The sequence below is a fragment of the Ceratotherium simum genome, chromosome 33 (genome assembly GCF_057802395.1).
Source record: "Ceratotherium simum simum isolate JZ-2026a chromosome 33, ASM5780239v1, whole genome shotgun sequence".
Lineage (NCBI taxonomy): Eukaryota > Metazoa > Chordata > Mammalia > Perissodactyla > Rhinocerotidae > Ceratotherium > Ceratotherium simum.
In genome coordinates this window covers 21736611-21760576 of record NC_141932.1, presented here as the reverse complement: position 1 = coordinate 21760576, position 23966 = coordinate 21736611, and the positions used below count along the sequence as shown (strand labels likewise).

The 23966-nt window shown below is 60.3% G+C and overlaps 1 protein-coding gene across 3 annotated transcripts; it reads left to right on the top strand.

Annotated features, from left to right (window-relative positions):
• The first annotated feature begins 234 nt into the window (after positions 1-234).
• Positions 235-23167, top strand: LTBP4 (latent transforming growth factor beta binding protein 4). 3 transcript variants are annotated; one of them, XR_015549513.1, is made up of 31 exons: positions 235-484; positions 3831-4022; positions 4206-4453; positions 4530-4632; positions 5006-5080; positions 5185-5307; positions 5850-6014; positions 6704-6853; positions 6981-7088; positions 7682-7813; positions 7898-8023; positions 8793-8918; positions 9448-9690; positions 10172-10297; positions 10386-10505; positions 11626-11754; positions 11971-12096; positions 12454-12576; positions 12865-12996; positions 14555-14686; positions 14770-14895; positions 16077-16223; positions 17322-17588; positions 17893-17964; positions 18285-18413; positions 18610-18756; positions 19742-19894; positions 20808-21188; positions 21561-21704; positions 22564-22656; positions 22757-22855. XR_015549513.1 is itself a non-coding variant. In XM_087421733.1 (30 exons), the coding sequence occupies exons 1-30, from the start codon at positions 235-237 to the stop codon at positions 22909-22911; spliced, it is 4647 nt and encodes a 1548-aa protein (XP_087277859.1). In that variant the 3' UTR covers positions 22912-23167. The 3 variants fall into 3 exon arrangements, 2 of the variants coding, with proteins under 2 accessions (XP_087277859.1, XP_087277858.1); XM_087421733.1 differs by lacking the exon at positions 22564-22656 and having other exon boundaries at positions 21564-21704; positions 22757-23167; XM_087421732.1 differs by lacking the exon at positions 22564-22656 and having other exon boundaries at positions 22757-23167.
• The last annotated feature ends 799 nt before the right edge of the window (positions 23168-23966 follow it).

Sequence of the window (23966 nt, the reverse complement as noted above, 5' to 3'; positions counted from 1 at the left end):
CGAGGGGGAGACAGAGGGGGCGTCCCCCTCCCCCCTGCGAGTCTAGCGCCCAGCCTGCGCGCCTCTGGCTGCGCGCCCAGCCCCACGCGCCCCCGCGCGGCCGCCGGGGAGGGAGTGGTGGGGAGGGGGGGGCCTGAGCGGGGGCGCGGCCGCCCTCCCCCGCGGGCGGGCGGGCGCGGCCGGGCCCCTCGGGCGGGCTGGGGCGGCGGCGCGGCGGAGCGCGGCGCTGCAGCCATGGCGGGCGGCGCGCGGCTGCTCTGGGTGTCGCTATTGGTGCTGCTGGCGCTGCTCCGGCCGCAGCCCGGGCTGAGCCGGCCCCGAGAGCGCCTCCGCGTGCGCTTCACCCCGGCCGTATGCGGCCTGCGCTGCGTCCATGGGCCCACCGGCCCCCACTGTACCCCGACCTGCGCGCCCCGCAACACCACCAGCGTGGACAGCGGCGCGCCCGGCGGGGCGGCCCCGGGGGGACCCGGCTTCCGCGCCTGTGAGTGCGGGGTGGTGGTCCTGAGGGAGGGGTTCCCAGGGGGAGGAGGATCCCCAGGGATGGGGGAGACAGTCCCCCACGGAGAGGGAGCCTAGATTCCGTGTGCAGTAGTGCTGGGGAATCCACGGGGTATTTAAGGAAGAGAGCCTCAAATTCTTGGCTTTTGAGGTTGGCTCCTGAGGGTCCTGATTTTGCAAGCAATGAGGGTTCTCGGGGACCTGTGGCGTCTCACGTGAGGGGATTGGGGCCGGCTTTCATGCCCTTGAATCAAAGTGGGGAATACCAGAATTGAGGGTCCTGGGAGCTTGGGAGAAGGGGGCCCGAATTCTGAGACTGTAAGGGGTCCCTGGAGGCCAAGAGAGAGTTTCAGGGCCGTGGGGGCGGGGGGGGGGGGTGTCCCACTTTCTGCGTCTTTGGGTGGGAGGGATTAAGAAAGTCCAGGATGGGAGTGCCTGTGAGGAGGGAGACTGGGGTGAGGAAAGTTGATCCGGAGGGCTGAGACGGAAAGGGCCCATAGGAGGGTCTCTGCAGGACCCTGAGTTGCAAGGGTCGCACGTGGGAGAGAAATCCAGATAGAAGACCGAGGGCGAAGGGGCGCCCCCTGGGGGCAGAGGGGACAGGAGGAGGGTGCGCACCAGGCACCCCGAGAGATGAGCCCGCGGGAGGGGGGGTTCAGGTGAGGTTAGGAATGTGGGCCACCTGTTGGCCCCAGGGTGCGGGGGTGGCTCTCGGGATCGGGGCCTACCTGCCCCCAACCTCGGAGGCCCTCTGGAGTGGGGAGTGGGGGCCCCTGGCGCCGAGAACTCGCCCAGCCTGGCCCCCAGCCAACCCAGCCCTGGCCGGCGTGAGCTCATCTCCCGCCTGAGCCCCCGCCCGCTGCCACTCCCTCTCTCCTCCCCTTTCCTCCCTCCTTCCTTCACTCCCTCCCAGCCCCAAGCCCCGTGCCAGGCGCCATGCCCAGGCGGGTGCCAAGCCCCTGGAGGCACAAGGAGGGGCATGTGAAAGGGGGCTGACCTCGGCAGGACCTCGATATCCTCAGCTTCTCATTCGTCCAGAGGTGTGGGCCGCGGAGTTGTCCGTGCCCATCCAGTGGCCAGCCCTGGATGTGGGATCCCTCAGGGAGCTGGGCGGGGGGGCCCTGCATTCAAGCTAAGAGAAGGCTGAGAAATGCCCTTGGAGGCTAGGAAATGCCCCCAGACCTAGCTGGATTACCACGACCCCCAGCAGAGACCCTTCGTATTTTGGAATCTTGATTCCTAGTTAAGCCTCTCCTAGGCCTGCCATTCAATTAAGGACCCCTATTAGAGCGCCCTGGAGTCTTGGCCTGACTCCCCTAACTAGGGGAGCCCAGAGTCTCTGCCCTCAGACCCTAAGCCCTCTCACCACCCCTATCAACAGGCTCCAGAGACCAGCCCCTCCAGTGAAGTTCCCTCCCATCCTTCCTATGTGATCTCCCCAAACGGTGCCCCTCACCAGAGAACTCTGTAGTATTGTCCCTCAGCTACTCCTCCCCATTTCCCGGAGAAAGCCCAGATTACAAACCCTATCCAGTGATAATCCCGCTCCCTATCTGAATTCTCTTCCCACAAAAGACTACCATTTTCTTATATTTCAAACGGAGTCCCATCAGAGATCCCCCATTCCTGTCTGTCCAAGTCCTACTCTTCCAGCTGACCCCATCCCCAGGAACTTCTGATCCATTTATCTTCAGAGAACCCCAAAGTTGGTCTTGAGCAGCTGATTCTCCCAAGAAGACTCTAGCCAGTGTACTCCTCATGAGCAACTATTAATGAAAAGACTTGAGTACCTAATCCCTTAGCTAGGAGGGGAGGGGAGATTCCACTTAGAGTCTTCCCAGACAAATGAGGCTTTCTTGTGCTGGGGACTCCCAGAAATCCCACTTCTCCCTGAGTCTAAACCCTGTTCTCAGCATCCTCTAACTGGCTATCCTCTAGAAGGCACTAGAGTCCCGTTTTCTAGGTAACTCTCCCCAAAAGGACTTAAGGGATTCCTTCTGTTGAAGGGCGCCTCAGTTTCCTCTGAGCTAGGCTCCCTTTACCACTGCAGAAACCTCGAGCCGTCTTTGAACCCCAGAGTACTGGCCCCTAGCTGATCTCCTCCCAGGAGTGCAGTCTCTATTTTTCTTGAGGGGACTCCCTCTCTGCTTTCCTTTCTCCAGTGTGCTGCACAGAATCCCACACACGCCTTCCTGGACGGCCCGGGCCGCCTGCCCCCTTCCTCCCCTCCGCACAGCTGTCTCCAGCTGTTCTCGGCAGCCCCGGGGGAGAAAGGGAGGGGGTGCCCTCGCAGGATACGTCCGGCCTTCTTTGGCTCCCCGGGCCCGGGGCTCCCCAAGGGTCCGGAATGCGGAGCCGCCGCCCTACCCCCGCCGCACCCCTCTCTTTGTTTACCCCGCCGCACAGCTGGCAGTGCCCCGCCCAGAGGTGGCCTGGGGCCCAGCGAGGGCGCGCAGAGGGGAGAAGAGGCGCGTTCTCGCTCGTGGCCCCGCCCCGGGGCTACCGGAGGCGGGACGGCAGAGCTAGAAGTCTGGATCCAGAGCCAGAGGGGAGGTGGGCGGAGGCAAAGCGCGGTGGGCGGGACTAGGAAGCCCAGATAGCCGGGAGGTGGGGTGGGAGGGGCGTGAGCAAGTGAGCCGGGCAAATCAGCGTGAGGAAACGGAGGTGGGCGGGGCTAAAGGCAGCAGGTTAGACGCCTTGATAGGCGGGGTTTAGAATCCCGCCGAAGGTGATGTGGGCGTGGCGCATAGCCAGTGGGCGGGGCTTGACTGTCGTGGACCAGACCAGACCGGGTGTGGGCGTGTCTAGAATGGTACGGAGACCGAGTTGGGAGGGAGGAGTGTGCCAGGGAGTGGCTAAAATGTGGTTTTAGTCAATGGAAGGGACCAGCACTGGGTCTGCGGGGCTGGAACAGCAAAAGACCCAGCCAGTCGACGAGATGGGCGGGGCTCAATGCTAAGGAAAGAGCTCGAGTGGGCGGGGACAGGGTTGTCTGGACGCGGCTGGTACACTGGGGCCTCGGCCAGAAAGCGGGACTCGAGGGCGAGGGCGGGGTGACATGAAAGTGAATGAAGAGCCGGAGGGCGTGGTGAGCCGATCCAGTGGGCGGAGCTATACCACTGAGGGCAGTACGACTGGACCCAGCCACTGCAGGCAGCCAGGGTTGGTGGGAGTGGCACAAGACAGCTCAAGGCAGAGCGACTTAGAACTGAATGATACCTTTGAGGGTGTAGTTATAACGTTAGGGACTGAGCTAGCTTGGGTGCGCTGGCCTCAGGGGTGCCCGCCAGGAGGGTTGCCGACCCTGAATGTCCTCACTCTCTCCCTAGTCTTGTGTCCTTTGATCTGTCACAACGGCGGTGTGTGCGTGAAGCCTGATCGCTGCCTCTGTCCCCCGGACTTTGCTGGCAAGTTCTGCCAGTTGCATTCCACGGGCGCCCGGCCACCGGCCCCGGCCATCCCAGGCCTCACCCGCTCCGTGTACACCATGCCACTGGCCAATCACCGCGACGAGGAGCATGGTGAGGAGAGTGAGGCCGGGGTCCTCTCCAACCCCTCTGTCCACCACCTCGCCGTTCCTCTGACCCCCATCTTTCCTGCCTTCCCCTGAGTACCCTTCTCCAGTGCGCCCTTCCCCCCATTCCTAGTCCCAGACCGTAAGAACCCCTGTAGACACCACTTTGCCCCGACGTGCCTCCCTCCAGGCGTGGCGTCTATGGTGAGCGTGCACGTGGAGCACCCGCAGGAGGCATCCGTGGTGGTGCACCAGGTGGAGCGTGTGTCCGGCCCTTGGGAAGAGGCGGATGCCGAGGCAGTGGCACGGGCGGAGGCGGCGGCGCGGGCGGAGGCGGCGGCGCCCTACACGGTGCTGGCACAAAGCGCGCCGCGCGAGGATGGCTACTCGGACGCCTCCGGCTTCGGTTACTGCTTTCGGGAGCTGCGCAGAGGCGAAGTGAGAGGAGGCCGGTGGGGAGGGGCCCGGAGCGTGCCACCGCGCGGGGGCGCGCTCACCCAACACTTCCCCACAGTGTGCGTCCCCGCTGCCCGGGCTCCGGACGCAGGAGGTCTGCTGCAGAGGGGCCGGCTTGGCCTGGGGCGTTCACGACTGTCAGCCGTGCTCCAGGCACCTGGGTAAGCCCCAGGACGTCCCCGAGGTGCTCGGAGCTGGGGAGGGGTGATAACCCGGTCCTCGTACCCTGTCCATAGATGAACCCTGTTCACAAATTCTTGCCACACCTACCACGTTATGGGGATCATTTCCAGTCTAGACCTCTCCATACCGTTCTGGGACCGCTCCCCCCACTTTCTAACTTTGGCTACACTGTTCTCACCCCGCCTTTGTGCCCTGGCGCCACTCATGCATTTCTGGAACCTTCCACGTTGCCCTCTGTCAGACTGCCAACCTAAGGCAGACCCTGCACCCAAACCACACCCAACACCTTTTAGCCCCTCCCACCACACTTTCGTCCCCGCCCACTGGCCTACCCCTCTCCTCTCTCGACAGGGAACTCTGACCGATTGGGCGCCCCAGATGGACCCTGTCCAACCGGCTTTGAAAGGGTTAATGGGTCCTGCGAAGGTGAGCGGGGGTTGGGGGGGGGAGTTGGGAGGGGCTTGGCTCTAGGAGCAGAGCTGGCAAAGAGCTGGTCCCTGACGCCACTGGGACCAACCCATCCTTCGCAGATGTGGATGAATGCGCTACGAGCGGGCGCTGCCAGCACGGGGAGTGTGCGAACACGCACGGCGGGTACACATGCGTGTGCCCCGACGGCTTCCTGCTCGACTCGTCCCGCAGCAGCTGCATCTGTGAGCCACCGAGAGGGGGCTGAGGCTGAGTCCCATGTCTGTCCCCCGTGCCCTCAGACCCCATCCGAGAGCAGCCTTTAATTTCCTTAGCCCCCACCCCCACCTCAGATCCTCCTAGACCCCCAGGTCTAATAAGTCACTCTTATTAGATCCCGCTCAGAACGTGTCAGACTCCCTGGACCCTCTTCAGCCCCTCTAAGAACCCCTCAAAACTTTTGGATTCAGATCCCTTTAGATCCCCAGACTTTCTTCAGCTCCCTCCTCTCGCCCCCCAAATCCCCTCACCTCCCTCTGCCACCAGACCTTCCTCAGACCCTGAGATCCTTCTCAGATTCTCTCATTCACCCCTCAGACTCTCCTCAGGCCCCAACACTTTCTCAGACCTCCAGGCCCCTCACCTCTCCTTCAGACCCTCCCAGACCTCTCCCGAATGCCCCTCACACCCGCCAAACCCTCCCTGGGACCATTCCCCTACCTCCCAGATCCCCTTGTTCCGCTGCACTCCTAACCCCGCCCTGAAGAATTTCCTCCCCCTCCCCCAGCCCAACACGTGATCTCAGAGGCCAAGGGGCCCTGCTTCCGCGTGCTACGCGACGGCGGCTGCTCGCTGCCCATTCTGCGCAACATCACCAAACAGATCTGCTGCTGTAGCCGCGTGGGCAAAGCCTGGGGCCGGGGCTGCCAGCTCTGCCCACCCTTCGGCTCAGGTGAGCGTCTCCCGCCGGGCCTGTCTCTAGACTTAACGCACGCAGTCCTCATTCTAGGCCCCGCCCCCAGGCCTGGGGCTCAAGGCCCTCTTGCCCGGCTGGACCCTAGTGTTGGCCACGCCCAGACCTCTGAGACTCCGCCCCGGGCTCCACCCCATCCTTGGCCACACCCACCTCTGAGACACACCAACTTGAAGTTCGGCTGTGTCCGCTGAGCGTCACCCTCAGCCTGGCCGCTCCTAGTCCTTGAGATATGCTCCCTGCCCAACGCTGTCCCCAAGCTTTCTCCAAGTCCCCAGCTCCCGAGACACTGCCTTCAGCCTAGGTTCCTTCTGCCTTGGGTCCCGTCTTAGACACGCCCCTCTCTGGGACACCTCCCTGTCAATCTAGCTTCTGCCTAAAACCAGACCCCACAATGGACTTGTTTCCTGGCCTTCAACTCCAAATCTGTAGACCCCAAACCAGACCCCGCCCTCAACCTTTGTCCCTGCCACCATCCCAAATAAGGAAAAACATCCTTTGTCCCACTCTTAGTCTCTGAGACCTCCCATTCTTTGGCCAGGGTACCACCCCATCCCAGCATCCGCCCCCAGCCAAAGCCAGACCCTAGACGCCCCCTCCTCTACTCTCTCATTCCCTCCTGCTCTCATGCTCTCTCTCTTCCCCCTCCCTCCCTTTCCTGTTCCCAGAGGGTTTTCGGGAGATCTGCCCTGCTGGCCCTGGCTACCACTATTCGGCCTCCGACCTCCGCTACAACACCAGACCCCTGGGCCAGGAGCCACCCCGAGTGTCCCTCAGCCAGCCCCGCACCCTGCCCTCCACCTCTCGGCCACCCTCAGGTGAGCTGGCTTCTGGTGGACGGGGTGTCATTTCCAAGGGGCTGCCCCAGCCCCACAGGGAAAGGAGGAGAGGGAGCGGGGACACCCAAGTCCAGATCTCCATTCGCTGATGCCCCTTTTTTACTAGCCTTTCTGCCCACTCATCGCCCGGAACGCCGGCCTGAACCCCGGCCAGGCCCTGAGCTTCCCCGGCCCAGCATCCCTGCCCGGACTGGTCCTGAGATCCCCGAATCAGGTGAAGTAGAGGGAATCGAGGGGGTGGATGGGGGGTATTACAGGCAGGGGTTCTAGGGGGAGCCTCCAAGGTAAAGATTTCAGGATAGAATAAATAGAGATGTCACAGCCAGAGGCGTTAAGGAATGGGTGGGAAGCGATAAAGATTTGGACGGTTGGGTGGTGGTTACATCAAGAGCTGGAGTCAGACAGGCCTGGGTGCAAATTCTCTGTCGACTGGGCAAGTCATTTAACCTCGCTGAGCCTCAGTTTCCTCATCTGTAAAATGGCGGTAATTGTGAGGCTTCAGTGAGCTATCTCTGAAGTCTCTGGCACATAGAAAGTCCCCACTTAATGTTAGACAAATTATTTTTCACGGAGGGCACTAGGAATGTATCTCAGGCAGAGGACTGGAGGATTATGGGAGGATTCAAGCAGGGGATCTGGCGAGAACGTTCCATGATAAAGGAGAGGAGGATCAGAGGTGGAAGACTGGGCTTGGCGGGGAACATCCATGAGGGTGTTTTAGGCAGAGGATCTGAGGGGATTGTACTGGGATGCAAGGGACAGAGGATTCAGAGATGGGGAAACCCTGGCTGACTGGACCCCTCCCAGGTCCCTCCGCGGGCGTGTGTCAGCGCAATCCCCAGGTCTGCGGCCCGGGACGCTGCATCCCCCGGCCCAGTGGCTACACCTGCGCGTGTGACTCCGGTTTCCGGCTCACCCCCCAGGGCACACACTGCGTCGGTGAGCCAGGCAGAGGGGGCGGACGGAGGCGGGGCGGGGGGCTCTGCCCGGTCACCTCCTGACCAGCCCTCTCCATGCCCGCAGACGTGGATGAATGTCGCCGCGTACCCACGCCCTGTGCTCCCGGGCGCTGCGAGAACACGCCAGGCAGCTTCCGCTGCGTGTGCGGCCCGGGCTTCCGAGCCGGCCCGCGGGCTGGGGAGTGCCTGGGTGAGAAATCCGCCCCACTGGCTCCAGGTCCCTCCTCTGCCCGGGTCTTGCTCCGGCTCGCCCTCCAGAGCAGTTCCCGCCCTCCCACGCTTCCCCACGCCCCTTTTGCCCAACCACACTCCTACCCTGGCCTGGCCTGGCCCCGCCCCAGACCAGCTCCTGCTCTCCCCTGGGCCCCACCGCTGCCTCCTCCCGACCCAGTGGGCCCCTCCCGTCGGGGAGGGTCGCTGCCCTGCTACTGCCCGGCCTCTCTCGCCGACCAGGTCCCCGCTGCGCCCCTGCCAGGGCCCCGCCCCTTCCATGTTCCAGACTGGCTCCCGCGGTCCCCGGCCCCGCCCCTGTCCTACGACTGCCGTTACCTCTCTCCTGACCACGACCCCTGATTGCCACCCTGCCACACCAGTGCTACGTCCCCAAACCGCCCCTTCTCTCGCTCCTGCCTTCCCTTTGCCGGGTCCCCAAAGCTGCCCTTCCCGCCCTTGCCCTGCCCAGGCCCTGCCCTCCCTAAATTGCTCCCCTCACGGTTCCCCTCTCCGCCTCTGCCCTGGCCGGGTCCCCAGCCCTTGTCCTGCCCTCCCCGCTAAAGCCCCGCCTTCGCCTTAAACCTATCCACTGCGATCCCCCCCACCGCCCCTGGCTTTCGCCCCAGCCTGGCCGGGGCCCTAGCTTGGCTCCGCCCCTGCCCTCCCCGCCTCCCCGCGCCGTCTGGAGCAGGGGTGGGTGGGGGGAGTGTCTGCTCCAGCCTCAGCCGCCCGGGTTGTGCCCGCAGACGTGGACGAGTGCCACCGCGTGCCGCCGCCATGTGACCGCGGGCGCTGCGAGAACACGCCAGGCAGCTTCCTGTGCGTGTGCCCCGCGGGGTACCAGGCTGCGCCCCACGGAGGCAGCTGCCAGGGTGAGGCACTAGGAGGGGCAGAGGGGAAGGAGATGTGGGGGGAAGGGTTGAGCGGCAGTGATGAGGGATGGAGAGACTGAGCAATGAGGCAGTGGGAGGCTGATTGATGGGAGACAGAGGCCAGGCCCTGAGAACCAGATATATGGCCTGATGGCTGTAGAGACAGAGTCACATCGGGATGGGAAACAGAAAGGCTGAGTCATGGAGGATGGAGAAGCAGAGGGATGGGGGATGGAGATGCCAGTAATGGGGGAAGGGGCAGAGTTATGGAGGACAAGTAGAAGGAGGCCCACTGATGGGACTAGAAAGGCAGCGTTCTAGGAAGCGGATAGGCAGCTTAATAGGGGTTGAAAAGGTAGAAGGCTGGAGGACGGAGAGTTAGAATGATGGGGGATAGGGTGGCAGAATAATGGAGACAAGAAGGCAGAATGATGGAGGGTGGAAAGTCAGAGTGATGGAAGTCAGGGAGGCAGAGGGGAGCACAAGGGGCTTAAAGGAGGCGTGACCCCAGGCCCCTTGCCCCATGCAGATGTGGACGAGTGCATCCAGAGCCCGGGCCTGTGTGGCCGAGGGGTCTGTGAGAACCTGCCCGGCTCTTTCCATTGTGTTTGCCCGGCTGGCTTCCGGGGCTCGGCGTGTGAAGAGGATGTGGATGAGTGCGCCCAGGAGCCACCGCCCTGCGGGCCAGGCCGCTGTGACAACACGGCGGGCTCCTTTCACTGTGCCTGCCCTGCTGGCTTCCGCTCCCAAGGGCCGGGGGCCCCCTGCCAAGGTGAGGGTGCTGAGTCCATGCCCGCTCCACTTGTATTTGCTGTGGGGACTGGAGAGTGACATGATTGGGGGCAGAGAGGCAGGGTGATGGGGCTCACTGGTGGAGGACAGGGGCAGAGGGGTGGGGGTACTGGGAGGGTGGGGAGAGTCTGACTCCAGAGTCTTCTCCCCTTCTCTAAATACGAGGGTGCTTTCCACTCCTCCTCCCTTTTCGGATGATACTCTGTTTGTGGGAACCCTGAGGAGGGGACAACTCTGAGGCAGGAAAGGCCATATGCAAGAAGTGGTGCCCTGGCCTCACCCTGGCAGTTGGAGAGACCAGTACTGGGGAAACGAGGAAGGGGTCTGTCCTTCTGGGAGGAGGGAGCAGCCCGGGCAAAGTCCAGGAGGCTGCCTCCAGACGATTGCTGGGGTGGGTGGTGATGGCAATGAGGATGGGTCCAGGCCCCTTCCTCAGCCCCACCGGTCCCCTCTGCCCCCAGATGTGGACGAGTGTGCCCGCAGCCCCCCGCCCTGCGCCTACGGCCGGTGTGAGAACACGGAAGGCAGCTTCCAATGTGTCTGCCCCACGGGCTTCCAACCCAACGCCGCCGGCTCCGAGTGCGAGGGTGAGGCCGGGGAGGGGGGGAGGACTGTGGATGGGTGAGGGGGGTGCTGGGCTGCTCCTTCAAGGCCCCCCTCTCCTCTGGCCCCCAGATGTGGATGAGTGTGAGAACCACCTGGCATGTCCTGGGCAGGAGTGCGTCAACTCACCCGGGTCCTTCCAGTGCAGGGCCTGTCCTGCTGGCTACTACCTGCACCGTGGCCGATGTACTGGTGAGACCAGGCCCTGGGTGTGACCTCGGATCTGCATCATGACCCCTGACCCAGATTGTGACCCCTGTCCTGGACTATGGCCCTGACCTGGCCCGTGACATCCTGACCTGGACCTCAATCCCCTTACCTGGACCGCAACCCTTGACCCTGAATGTGACTTTGGACTCTGTGACCCATGAACCCTCAACTTGACTGTGACATTTGACCCTAACCATGGCCCCTGCTGATAACCCCTCACCCTACCTCTGCTAGCAATTGTGACCCTCCTGACTCTGCCTGTCCCCTGACCCTGAATGTGACCTGTGACTCCTGAACTTGACTGTGACATCTGATCTAACTATAACTCCTGACCACAACCCCTGACTGTGTGACCTTTGATCCTGTCTGTTTCACTGCCCCTACCCCTTCTCAGAGTCCCTTCCCTAGGGCCTGTTTGGGTTCATGATCCCTGACCCTGACCCCTGACTAGAGGCAGAATTTGGCCCTGACTGTAATCCCTGACCCTAATTGGTCTCAGATTCCAGTCCCAGACCCTGACCGCTGACTCAGCAGAATCCCATCCAATAATCCTGGTTTATAATACCCGACCCCTTACCCTAATTAATTTTTATTTTGTGAGGAAGATCAGCCCTGAGCTAACATCCATGCCAATCTTCCTCTTTTTTTTTTTTTTTTTTCTTTGCTGAGGAATACTGGCCTTGAGCTAACATCCATGCCCATCTTCCTCCATTTTATGTGGGAGGCCGCCACAGCATGGCCTGACAAGCGGTGCATCAGTGTGCGCCTGGGATCCGAACCTGGGCCGCCAGCAGCAGAGCGCACACACACAACCGCTATGCCATAGGGCCGGCTCCCCTAATTAACTTCTGACCACTGTCTCAGTCCAGAGTCCCTTCACCTGACCCCAGGATCCTGGCACAGGGAGTTCCCACAGGATCCCCAATCATGGTCCCCAGAATCAGGGGACCTTGGTCTCCCCCACCCACTTCTGTCATGGAGCCTTCATCTCAGATCCAAGCCAAAACACTTCCCATCATCTCCCCCAGACCTCTCTGCCCCTAAGGGGATCCGTCTAGTGTGTCCCTAGACCGGACCCCTTCTGAAACCTCCATTCCCACAGATGTGGACGAGTGCAGTTCGGGCGCCTCCTGCGGCCCCCACGGCCACTGCACCAACACGGAAGGCTCCTTCCGCTGCAGCTGCGTCCCGGGCTACCGGGCGCCGGCTGGTCGGCCCGGGCCCTGCGCAGGTGGGCATGGTGGGGAGAGGCCTGGGAGCCTGGGAGCAGGGCCTGGGGTCTTGGGCAAAGCCTGCCAGGGAGGAAGAAGCTGGACTAAGGGGCTGTGGGAGGAGCTTAACCCCCCACCGGCCACCTGGGGCGTGGCTGGGGGCGGGGCTGCTGCTTTGGGGGCGGGGCTGGGGTCTGGGCGGCGGGTCCAGCCGCCCTTTCTCTCGGGAACCCTAGACGTGAACGAGTGCCTGGAGGGCGACTTCTGCTTCCCGCACGGCGAGTGTCTCAACACCGACGGCTCCTTCGCCTGTACTTGCGCCCCCGGCTACCGGCCCGGACCCCGCGGAGCCTCTTGCCTCGGTCGGTCCCCAGGCTGGGCGTGGACCGGGAAAGGGCGGGCGTGTACCAGGAAAAGGCGGGACGAGAAGAGGGCGGAATGGGGAGTCTGAATTTTTGGCAGGGGTCTTAATGCATCCTGGGGGCGGGGTTGGGACAGGAAGGGCGGGAGGGCAGAGTCCGGGTAGTTGGGCTGTGAATGCAAAGGACGCGGCCTGAACCCGTCGGAGGGGCGAGGCTGGCAGGGAAGGGAGGAGCCTAAGGCAGGTGGGGGAAGGCATTGACGGCCTTGGAGCCGGGGGGCGGGGCAAGGGCGTGGGGGCGGGGCCTGGAAGGTTAGGCAGAGGAGGGGGGCGGCGGTTCGGACACTCTGTCCTGCAGACGTGGACGAGTGCAGCGAGGAGGACCTTTGCCAGAGCGGCATCTGTACCAACACCGACGGCTCCTTCGAGTGCGTCTGTCCTCCGGGACACCGTGCCGGCCCGGACCTGGCCTCCTGCCTCGGTGAGAGGCCCCGCCCCGGCCTGATCCCTGCCCCCTCTCCTCCCGTGTCCCGCATTTGTCTCCTCTCTGCCTCCCCTCCGCTGCTTCCTCCCCTCCCCTTCCCTGCATCCCCTACCTCCCCTCTTTGCCTCCCCGTCTCGCCTCCTCTGCCCCCTTCCTCTCTTGCCTTCTTCTCTGCGCCCCACCTCCCCTTCTGACTCTCCTCTCCCCTCCTTGACTCCCGCATCTTTTCTCCTTCTCTTTGCCTCCCCTGCTTCCCCCATCTGACTGCCCTCCCTCCCCCCTCAGACGTGGACGAATGTCGTGAGCGGGGCCCGGCCCTGTGCGGGTCCCAGCGTTGTGAGAATTCCCCGGGGTCCTACCGCTGTGTCCGCGACTGTGACCCTGGCTACCACGCGGGCCCTGAGGGCACCTGCGACGGTGAGACCACTGCCACCCCCCACCCCGAGTTTCTGGAGCTGGCTCCCTGGGCACTGAGAAAGGGCACTGGGCCTCACAGACTTGGGGGAAGAGAAAGGGCCCCCAACCAGTGCATTTAATTCTCTCCCCATCTCTGTGGGGAAAATAAGCCACCAGTGTGTCCTTGTACTTTCTTGTGGAGGCAAGGTGGGAGGATGCGGGAAGACACTCCCATCAGGAAACAGGCCAAGCTTCGCTTCCAGAAGCAGCCCATGCTCCTCTGCCACTTGAACACACTCCCCGTTTTAGGCCATACGCTAGTAAGATATCTCCTAAGGGTAAGAACTGTTAGCCTCCCTCCCCCTTTCCAATGGATCTGTGCATTAAAATTCCCTGTTTTCCCCTCTTCGGGCCCCTTCACTTTGGACCTGCCCTCCTCCCACCTTCCACCACTCCTTCAGCTTCCAGCTGCCCATCCTTTCCCAATGCGATTCCCGAGGTTTCTCCCAGCACTGATCCCTGCCCGCTCAACTCCACCCTTCCAAGTTCTATTCATCTCTCCAGATTCTGTCCTTTTCCATTCCTCAGACTTCTCCAGGCCTTGGGAACATATCGGCCCACCCCTTCCAGTCTCTGCTCTGCCTTCACACCGCCTGGTGCCTACTCTTCTCGTTCTCCATGCTTCCCACCCCTCCACTCCCCGACCCTGACCCTCACCTCCCATGCCCCCTGCCTGCTTCCCCCACCAGGCTCCAGCAGGGGACTGATGAAGGCAGGGGGCTAGGACAATCTAAGAGTGTTTTGGATGGTGTGTGGGTCAGCATTTTGTGGAACAAATGAAATGACTGTGGGCTGGCTCCCTTTGGCTCCCCAGTTGCCAGACCTCTGATTCATGGAAACCTAGTTTCATGGGCTCTCATTCATTAATTCCACAAGAAATCACTAAGCACCTATTGTGTGCCAGACACTGGGGGCACAACAGGCAATCAGTCAAACAAAATCCCTCCCCTCCTGGACATTCTGGGGTGGGGGATAGACGATAAATATGTAAACAAATTCCAGATTCATTCAGCAAACAATTTGGGGGCACCCACTGTGTGTCAGGCACTATTCTACGCCCTGAGGATACAGTGGGGCACAAGACAGACACAGATCCCTGCCCATGTGGAGTCTGCATTCTAGGGAGGTGACAGTTGGCTTACCAAGAAGTACATGGATATAATACAATGTGAAGTTTAAGAAGGAAAATAAAGCAGGAGAAATGGACAGAGATGACAGGGAAGTGGGGGAGGGGGCACTAGGTGGGCTTGACCTAGACACCTGAGTGAAGTGAGGGAGGGAGCCATACAGATAGCTGAGGGAAGAGTGTGCCTGACAGAGGAAACAGCAAGTGCAAAGGCCCTGTGGTGGGACCTGGCAATGTTGCCTTCAGAGTTATCAATACTTGTCAATTTTTCGAAGCTCAGACTCCTAGATACCAGGTTCCTAGAGATTTTCATGAGAATGAGAAGCAGTGTCAAGAACCTGTGAATCCAGGCCTGTGACTCTCTTCCCCTCCCCCACCCTCTCCCCTCGGCAGATGTGGATGAGTGCCAAGAATATGGCCCAGCAATTTGTGGAGCCCAGCGCTGTGAGAACACCCCCGGCTCCTACCGCTGCACGCCGGCCTGTGACCCTGGCTATCAGCCCACGCCGGGGGGTGGATGCCAGGGTGGGTGTCCACCGGGCACTGGGTGAGACGTGGAGGCGATGGAAGGAAGGTCCAGTAATGGCCTGACTGTCTGGTGGTTGCAGACGTGGACGAATGCCGGAACCGGTCCTTCTGCGGGGCCCACGCCGTGTGTCAGAACCTGCCCGGCTCCTTCCAGTGCCTCTGTGACCAGGGATACGAGGGGGCGAGGGACGGGCGTCACTGCGTGGGTACGGGGCTCCAAGGGGTGGGTGGGGCCAGAGGGGGGGAAGAGGTTGGTCAGGCCCTGCTCCTCTCCTTAGATCTCAACAAATGTGACCTTTAGGTTGTGCAATTTAGACCTCAGAATATAAGATCATCGCCATGTCAGTCAGGACTGTTCTGGTTGCAAACGACAGGAGCCCTATTCATTCACATTTATTTTGGGGGGGCTTAAAAAACACATGCATAAAGTATGTAAATTGCACTTTTCTTAAGTATACATGAACATTCTTTCTTTTTTCCCAACATTTTATAAGAAAAGTTTCTCAACATACAGCAAATTGAAAGATTTATAGAATGAAGACCTGCACACCCATGACCTATATTCTATTATCATTTTATTATACTTGTTTCTTCACATATCTAGCCATTAAATTAATCCACCTAATGTTTTGGATAGATTTAAAATTAAATTGCAAGCATTAGTACACATCTCTCTAAATTCTTCAGTCTGCATATCATTAACCAGAGTTCAGTAGGTGTTTACAGATATTTTCATTTGAGGTTCAATTTACATACAATGAAATGCATGAATCTTAACTGCACATTCTTTAAGTTTGACAAATGCAAACACAACAGGCTTTATTTCTTCAAAGGAATTAAAACTGTGAAGTCCTGGGATGTATTTGAGCTTCAGGCATCCTTGGACCCAGGAATTGTAAGAAGGCTAGCTGTCTCCCTCTCTGAGCCCTGCTTTCCTACAGTGCATTTATTTTCAGGCAGACTCCATTTTCACAGTGACAGAGGAGGCCCTAGCACCTCTGAGCTAACATCCTCAGCTTGGCAACCCCGAGCTAGAGGAAGGATCTTTCTCGATATTTCTAGCACAAGTCCCAGGTCTGGCTTTGACCGGCCCAGCGTGGTCACTGCCTGTCTCTGAACGAGAGAAATACCCTAATCTGGCCGTGCCTGGGACTTGTGTCCACCCCTTGGAGTAGATTTTGCCCTACTCAAAACCACATGAGTTGGAAATGGAGGAGGAGAGGGCTCCCAAAGGAAATTCAGGGTTTGTCACCAGAAGATAAGTGGATGATGGGGTCTGGGCCATTACAAATACCCATTAAATTTGAAAGCTCAGACTTGTAGACCATTGGAATCACAGAAGGTTACAACCATCGACTCCCTCTCCCCTGTTGTCTCCTGCTCACAGATGTGAATGAGTGTGAAACGCTACAGGGTGTGTGTGGAGCTGCCCTGTGTGAGAACGTCGAAGGCTCCTTCCTCTGTGTCTGTCCCACCAGCCCTGAGGAGTTTGACCCCATGACTGGACGCTGTGTTACCCCACGGACTTCTGCTGGTGAGACTGATGTGTCTATTTAACTGATGGCTGCTCGCCCCACAGAAAAATGATGTGGTCTAACCATTCCTGGTGTGGACAGCTGCCATCAGTTAAATGTCATTGTTTTAAACAACAATAAAAACTTCAGAACACATGGGTTAACGTGGGAGGTGGGACTCAGTATCAGGAGAACTAGATCCTGCCCCTGACTCTACCAGATTCTTTCATTCAGCAAATGTTCACAGGGCATCCACTGTGTTTAGGCCCTTTTTGGGGCACTGGGGACACAAAAGTGACTAGGAAAGACCACTCTGTCTTCAAAGGGCTCACAATCCAGTGAGGGTGCAGGCAGAGATATCATCAGATAGTGACAACCCAAAGAAATCAGGGCTGGGATGGGGGAAGCATAGGCCCGAGGGAAGAAGGCTGTGATGGGGAAAAGCTAGGGGATTATGGGAATCCAGAGGAGGTGCCTGCCTCAGCCTGAGAGGAGAGTGAGGGAGGGCTTCCTGTAGGAGGAGAAGTCTGAACTGAGAGCAGTAGGATGAATAGAAATGAGCCAGGTAAAATGGGTGAGGGAGAGCGTTCTGGACAGAGGACACGGCAAGAGGGCCTGGCATGTTTGAGGAACTGAACTTCATGTTCAGAGCAAGGGAAGGGGTCAGGGGAGATGAGGCCACAGAAGGAGGCAGGGCCAGATCACACTGACATGCCGTGGTCAGGAGGTCGGCCTTTTCCCGAGGGCATTGTGGCACATGGAAGAATTTTGAGCAGGAGAGGGATATAATCAGATTTTGGAACCTCCCTCTCACTGCCATGTGAAGGCGGATTGGAGGGGGTGACACTGGGAGCTGGGAGCCTAGGGAGCAGGCTGGGGCAGGGGCCTGGGCAGGAGAGGACAGGGCTGGACCCAGGCAGGGGTCATGGGAGAGGAGGAGAGGATGGGTGGGAGAAAGGCTCCAGAGGCCAACTGTGGGGCCACCTGGGTGGGGAAGAGGTGCCCAGGCCTAGGTTTGGGGATGAAGGCTAGGGGTCCTCTGGGGCTCAGTTTCCCCATTTGTAACGTGGGGGCCAGAGGCTCAGCCCGCACTGGGCTGAAGTCCCTTGTCTCGCCAGGCACATTTCCGGGCTCACAGCCCCAGGCACCTGCCAGCCCCAGTCTGCCGGCTAGGCTCCCCCCGCCGCCCCCGCCGCGCCGGCCCAGCACACCCAGGCAGGGCCCCGTGGGCAGCGGGCGCCGAGAGTGCTACTTTGACACGGCGGCTCCAGATGCATGTGACAACATCCTGGCGCGGAACGTGACATGGCAGGAGTGCTGCTGCACTGTGGGTGAGGGCTGGGGCAGCGGCTGCCGCATCCAGCAGTGCCCAAGCACCGAGACAGGTGGGCATGGGCTACGGGTGGACCCAGGGCTCAGGGTGTGGGTGGAAATAGGTGCGCATGGGACTGGGACAGGGGACCCATTTGGACACAGGGCTGAGGGACAGGTACTGCAAGGGCAAGAGTGAGCTGCCAGCCAGGCGGGCATGGGGCTGAGAGGTGGGCACAAACAGGCATGGGTGTGGAGGACTTGGGCGGCGAGGGGTGGGCAGGGGGCAACAGTAAGCACTGAGACAGGTGGGCATGAGCAGGCCCAGGGTGGGGGCCGGGATGCGGGGTCTGGGCTCAGGCTTCTCTCTGTGTGCAGCCGAGTACCAGTCGTTGTGCCCTCATGGCCGCGGCTACCTGGTGCCCAGCGGAGACCCGAGCCTCCGGAGAGGTGAGGCCAGACTTCAAGCCCCCACAGCAGCCTCCAGGCCCAGCTCTGGCTCACTCTGTCTCTGTTTTCTTTACCTCTGTCTTTCACCCTATCTGCTTCTCTATGCATCTCCCCCTCACCCCACCCCCATCCTCTGTCTGTCTCCATCTTTCCCTGTCTCTACCTCTGGGTCTCTATGGCCATCTCTCTGCCCCTGTCTTCCCTGATCATGCCCGGCAGCCACACACTGCCCCCCTACCACTGCCCAGCCCGCCCTACACCCTGGCCCACCCCCATCTCTCTTGGTGGGGGGGTTGCGTCTCTGACCGTCCTTCCCGCAGACGTGGACGAGTGCCAGCTCTTCCGAGACCAGGTGTGCAAGAGCGGCGTGTGCGTGAACACGGCGCCAGGCTACTCCTGTTATTGCAGCAACGGCTACTACTACCATGCCCAGCGACTCGAGTGCATCGGTAGGAGCCCCACCCTTCGTCCCCCCCGGGGCCTCTCCCCAACCCTGGCCCATGCCAGCTCCTCTCTGGAAGGTGGCCACCACCAGCAGGAGGTCCTTCCTGGAGTCTAGACTCCATCCATCACACTGTCAGCGCGCCGGGGAAATGGGAGAGGGTAGAGGGCTGCTGCTTAACCACAGCCTCCACGGCTCCCTAGATAACGACGAGTGCGCGGATGAGGAGCCGGCTTGTGAGGGCGGCCGCTGCGTCAACACCATCGGCTCGTATCACTGCACGTGCGAGCCCCCGCTGGTGCTGGACGGCTCGCGGCGCCGCTGCGTCTCCAACGAGAGCCAGAGCCTCGGTAACCCCGTCCCCAAGCCCCGCCCCGCCCTGGCCACGCCCACGCCGCCCCCGCCCCTCGCTCCCTGGGCTCAGCCTCACGCCCGCACCGGGCCACGCCTTCGCAAAGGCCACGCCCCGCGCCTTCTAAGCCACGCCCCCTCGAGCCCCCCTTAGCGTGTCTTCTGCGTCTGAGCCTCGGAGAGGCCAGCTGGGCTGGTGGTTAAAGGCGAAGGTTTCAGAGGAGCCTGCCACTTGCTGGCCGTGTGTACTGGTGCACGTTGCTCCTCGCCTCTGGGACCCCTGCTTCCTTTCTGCACGTTGGGTGGACTGGCAATAGCCCCCGCCTTATAGGGTGGCTGTGAGGAACTTTATTTTTAAGGACAGAATGGGACCTGGTCTTACTGAGTGCTAAAAGTGCGCTTCATGTTATTTCCCTGTGTGCCTCTCTCTCTTTCCACCTCTGTGGGTTTCTGTCTTAGGTTTTTCTCTGAATTTCTGACACTTCCAGGGTCTGACCTTGTTTCCAGGTCTGTTTCTTTCCGTTTCTCTCTGCATCTTTCCTTTCCTGGTTTTCTTTGAGTCTCTGACTCTTTGGATGTGTTTGTGTCTATCTCTTTGGGTTCTCTTTTTGCCGGCTGACCCAAACTGTCTTCTCCTCCCACTTGCTGTTCCTACAACATCCTGCCCACACTCTGAGATTTCATTCAAACAATGCTCAGAGAGGGAAAGCAACTGCCCGAGGTCACAGAGCCATCCAGAGGCCAGGCTTGGACAGAGCCCTCTTACACCCTGTCTCCCAGCCACTGGACACCTTGTGCTTTCTCCTCCTGTGTCACAGCCTCATGCCAGGCCAAGCCCTGTACTCACCTGGAGCTGCTTCAGAGGGCTCCCGGGAGTCAGAGCACAGCTGACGAGAAGGATCTGGTGATAGGCAGGGGGTGGCTGGGCATGCGGGAGGACCTGAGGGCCGGTCCCACCCTGACGCATGCTGTCTCCGCCCTCAGACGACAATCTGGGGGTGTGCTGGCAGGAAGTGGGGGCTGACCTCGTGTGCAGTCGCCCTCGGCTGGACCGCCAGGCCACCTACACGGAGTGCTGCTGCCTCTACGGCGAGGCCTGGGGCATGGACTGTGCCCTCTGCCCCGCCCAGGACTCAGGTACTGCCACCTGCCTGGCCGCACACAGGGTCCTGCCGCTCGGGCTCCAGATCCAGGCCCTTAGACTCCCAGATCTCCCCAAACTCGGCCCCTCGGACCTCTATGTCCCAGCCCAGCCCTAAATCTTGGTCCCTTAGACCCCAAGTCACCTGCCAAAGACCTCCAGGTCTCAACCACGGAAACCCCAAGGCCTAACTCAGTAGGTCCCATAGTTCCAGTCCCACAGGGCGCTGAGATCTGGTCTCTCAGACCCTCAACTCCTGGTCTCTAGAACCCCAAGACAGCCCATAAGGCCCCCCTCTCCCAAATCTTGGACCGTTAGGCCTCAAATACCAGTTGTTCAGACTGCACCATCCTGGCCCACAGACCTCCAAGTCCTAGTGCCTTGAACACCCACATCGAGGGGCCTAAGATCCCAACACACAGCCCCAGAAATCCCCAAGTCTTGGCTCTTAAGACCCCTGAGTCCCCCAATCCTCAGCCCTTGGGCACCCAGCCCCAGGCCCAAAGACCCTGGTCCTCCATCCTCAGACTTCCAGGTTCCATACATCCCATGCATCCTGACCCCTCCGGCCTCCTGTAGTAGTCCTGGTCCCTAAAGCACCCCCATCCCATTTCTATGGGCCCCTAGTCTGAGCTCCCATAGGTCCCCCCAATTCCAGCACTTAGACCTGATTCCTACCTGCAGCCATTAGTGCTCTTGCTCCCAGTGCCTTGGAGTCCCTGTCTCAGCCCTCAGCCCCTAATCCTGGCTCCAGAACCCCTGATCCTGCCCGTCGTTGGAGCCCCTCCCCTGCCCCAGCCCAAGGCCTTCCCACCCTCTCCTCGGGTCTGCTTTCCCAGAGGGGGACGTGAATGGTGGGTGCCCAGGCAAGCAAGCGCTGACTGTTAGGCTTTTGGCTCCTGTTCGCAGATGACTTCGAGGCCCTGTGTAACGTGCTGCGCCCCCCTGCCTACGGCCCCGCGCGGCCAGGGGGCTTTGGACTCCCCTACGAGTACGGCCCAGACCTAGGTCCACCTTACCAGGGCCTTCCGTATGGGCCCGAGTTGTACCCGCCCCCCGTGCTACCCTACGACCCCTACCCACCGCCGCCTGGGCCCTTCGCGCGCCGCGAGGCCCCCTACGGGGCGCCACCCTTCGACATGCCCGACTTTGAGGACGATGGTGGCCCCTACGGTGAATCCGAGGCTCCTGCTGCACCCGGCGCGGGCACCCGCTGGCGCTATCGGCCCCGCGACACCCGCGGCTCCTTCCCAGAGCCTGAGGAGTCGCCTGAAGGTAGAGGCTATGCTGGTGAGCACTGCGGGCGAGTGATGGAGACTGAGCTGAGGAGAGGTGTGCAGAGAGATGGAGACAGGGAGGAGGGAGGGAGAGAGAGATACAGAACCAGAGACGCTAGGGGGAGAGACAGGCTCAGAGAGAAGGGAAGACACAGACACAGTGGCAGAGAGCGATGAAGAGGAACAGAGAGGTCCCTGTAGACCCACCGAGAGATGAGGGCAGAGGGAAAGCTGGGGAGAGCAGAGCCAGGTGAACGTCCTGGCCCCACAGCGCCCCTCACAGCCCTGAGCGGGATGGACCGCTTAGAAGGGGACACGCGGAGCCAGGGGCGCACGCCCACTGCTGGGGCATAAGGGATGGAAGGCAGAGCCCCCGCATTCTCAGCAGGCGCCTATGAGGGGCTGGAGGCGGAAGAATGCGGGATCCTGGACGGCTGCGCCCACGGCCGCTGCGTGCGCGTCCCCGAGGGCTTCACCTGCGACTGCTTCGACGGCTACCGCCTGGACATGACCCGCATGGCCTGCGTCGGTGAGGGGCGGGGCGGGGCCAGCATGCGCGGGGTGAGAGGGTGGAAGCCCTGCAGACGGGGGTAGTCAGGGACATCAAGGGGACGGGCCTGCCGGAGGGAGCAGGAAGTAATTCTTGCACAGGGATGGGGCTTGCCTGAAAAAGGCGGGGTCAGGCCGGGAGGAAGGCAGAGCTGGACCAGAGGCCGGGGCTGGGCTTGAAGCAGGAGAGAAGGGCAGAATCTGCAGGTGTGATTTCTAAGGGCTCCCAGGGCTACCTTGGGCAATCTGCTTGACTCTCTGTGGAGAGCTTTAGTTTTCCTATCTGTAAAGTGGGAGTATGAACAGTGTCTGCCTGGTTTAGACAGTAGCAAAGCAGAGTGATTACAACTCAAGACCTCAGACTCTGTCCAGCAACTTGCTGTGTGACCCTGGGCAGGTCACTGTCCCTTGCTTGGTTTTTCTCATCTGAAAAGTGAGCATAGTCATAGAACCCATTTCATAGAGTCTTGCGAACATCATTAATACTGATTTACGACACTGAGGCCTATGTGTAAACTGAGACTCAGAAAAGAATTGAGCGCCCCTAGGTCTCACAGCCACGAAATAGCAGGGGGCCGGGCACTCAGAGACTTGGAGAGCCGGTCTGAGAACCCCCTGGGCAAAGTGTGGGCTCTTGTGTGACGCTGGGTGTCAGTTTGCACATATGTAAAACGGGATCACAGCAGCGACCTCATAGGGTTATTAGGAGGATAAAGTTAATACAGGTAATAAGTTGAAAACAATGTCTGGTATAGAGTAAGCATTTATGATTGTTGATATCATCAGTAGTTTCCCAACAAAAACCTAGTGACCTAGAGGCTACCGTACCCATTTTACAGAACTCGAAGCTGAGGCACAGAGAGGTTAAGTCACCTGCCCAGGCTCACACAGCCAGCAGGTAGTAGTGGCTGGATTCGACTCCAAACAGGAAGGTCAGCATCCGCACCCCTCTGCCCCAGGAGCCTCAGGGGCCAGGGAGGCGGCTCCCGGGTCCCCAGTCCTGAGCACACCTCCTTGTACCCCCCTCCCCAGACGTCAACGAGTGTGACGAGGCCGAGGCGGCCTCCCCGCTCTGCGTCAACGCGCGCTGCGTCAACACCGACGGCTCCTTCCGCTGTATCTGCCGCCCGGGATTCGCACCCTCGCACCAGCCGCACCACTGCACGCCCGCCCGGCCCCGAGCCTGAACCCCTGCAGCCCGGGGCCGCCCACCCGGCGCCTGCGCACACGGGTCCTGGTTGCACCCTCCCGCCCACTTGCGCGCATGCGCACAGGGATGCCGGCGAGGACAGACAGACGGATGGGAGGAGGGAAGTCCTTCACTGTTCCCACCACCCCCAGCCTCTCCCACCGACGCCACGGGGGCCGGGACTAGCCCACGGTCCTCTTCACATTCCCTCTCCTTTTTATAAAACTTTTCCATTAAAAAACACCTATTTTGTACCTTCTGCCTCTGTCTGCCTGTGTTTCTCAAAGTCTGGCTCCCGAATTTGTTCTTTGAGCCATTAAATTGCATCCTCTTCCCATCCCTGACTCCATGTCTGTCTCTTAATTCCCGTGCCTCTGTCGCTTAGTCTGTCTCTCTTGGTCTCATCTTTCTCCTCTCCTGTGTGTTTCTCTCTTTGTCTCTGTCTTATCTCTGTCTCTTGTCTTTGTGCTTCGTTTTCTCTGCCTAATTCTCTTTCTGTCTTTTTAGTCTGTTTGTGTGTCTTTCTCTTTCCTTATCTGTCGTTTCATTCTCTCTCTAATCTCCAGAGAGATCTTGCCTCTGGATTTTTAATGTCAGTAAATGCGGGAGCCGCCTCTTCCCCCTGTGTGGGGCCCCAGGAAGGGGTGGGATGGGGCAGCCTCAGCCTCTGCTCAGGGCGCTCTCCCTTCACTGAGCTAGAAGGAACCCCAGATTCCCTCTACTCTCCAAAACATCAAAAGCTATTCTGGGACATGGGGAACATGGGGAGGGGGCAGGGGCAGGTGTCCCTGGAGGGGTAAACCCAGACCCGGGCCTCCAGCTGGGGTTTGGCTGTGGCAGAACAGGGAGCGGCAGTCCTGGTGGGTGGCCTGTGCGAGGACATGTGGAGACGGGAATGAGCTGTGTGTGTGATGATAAAGTGCCCAGCACGGACCCCCCAGTGCCCTGGCCATGGGGAGGAGTCCAAAATTCCCCTCCCCCCAAAAAAGAACAAAAACAGCCTGGAGGGGTATAAACTCAGGGAACAGGAGACAGTCAGGAGTGAAGAGCTCA

Excerpts from the sequence above, each read along its gene's own strand:
- LTBP4 (XM_087421732.1), top strand. The coding sequence starts at position 235 with ATGGCGGGCGGCGCGCGGCTGCTCTGGGTGTCGCTATTGGTGCTGCTG. Across the intron at positions 4,633-5,005 it reads GCCGTGCTCCAGGCACCTGG|GGAACTCTGACCGATTGGGC; the intron begins GTAAGCCCCAGG and ends CTCTCTCGACAG. Across the intron at positions 21,705-22,756 it reads GACCCGCATGGCCTGCGTCG|ACGTCAACGAGTGTGACGAG; the intron begins GTGAGGGGCGGG and ends CCCCCTCCCCAG.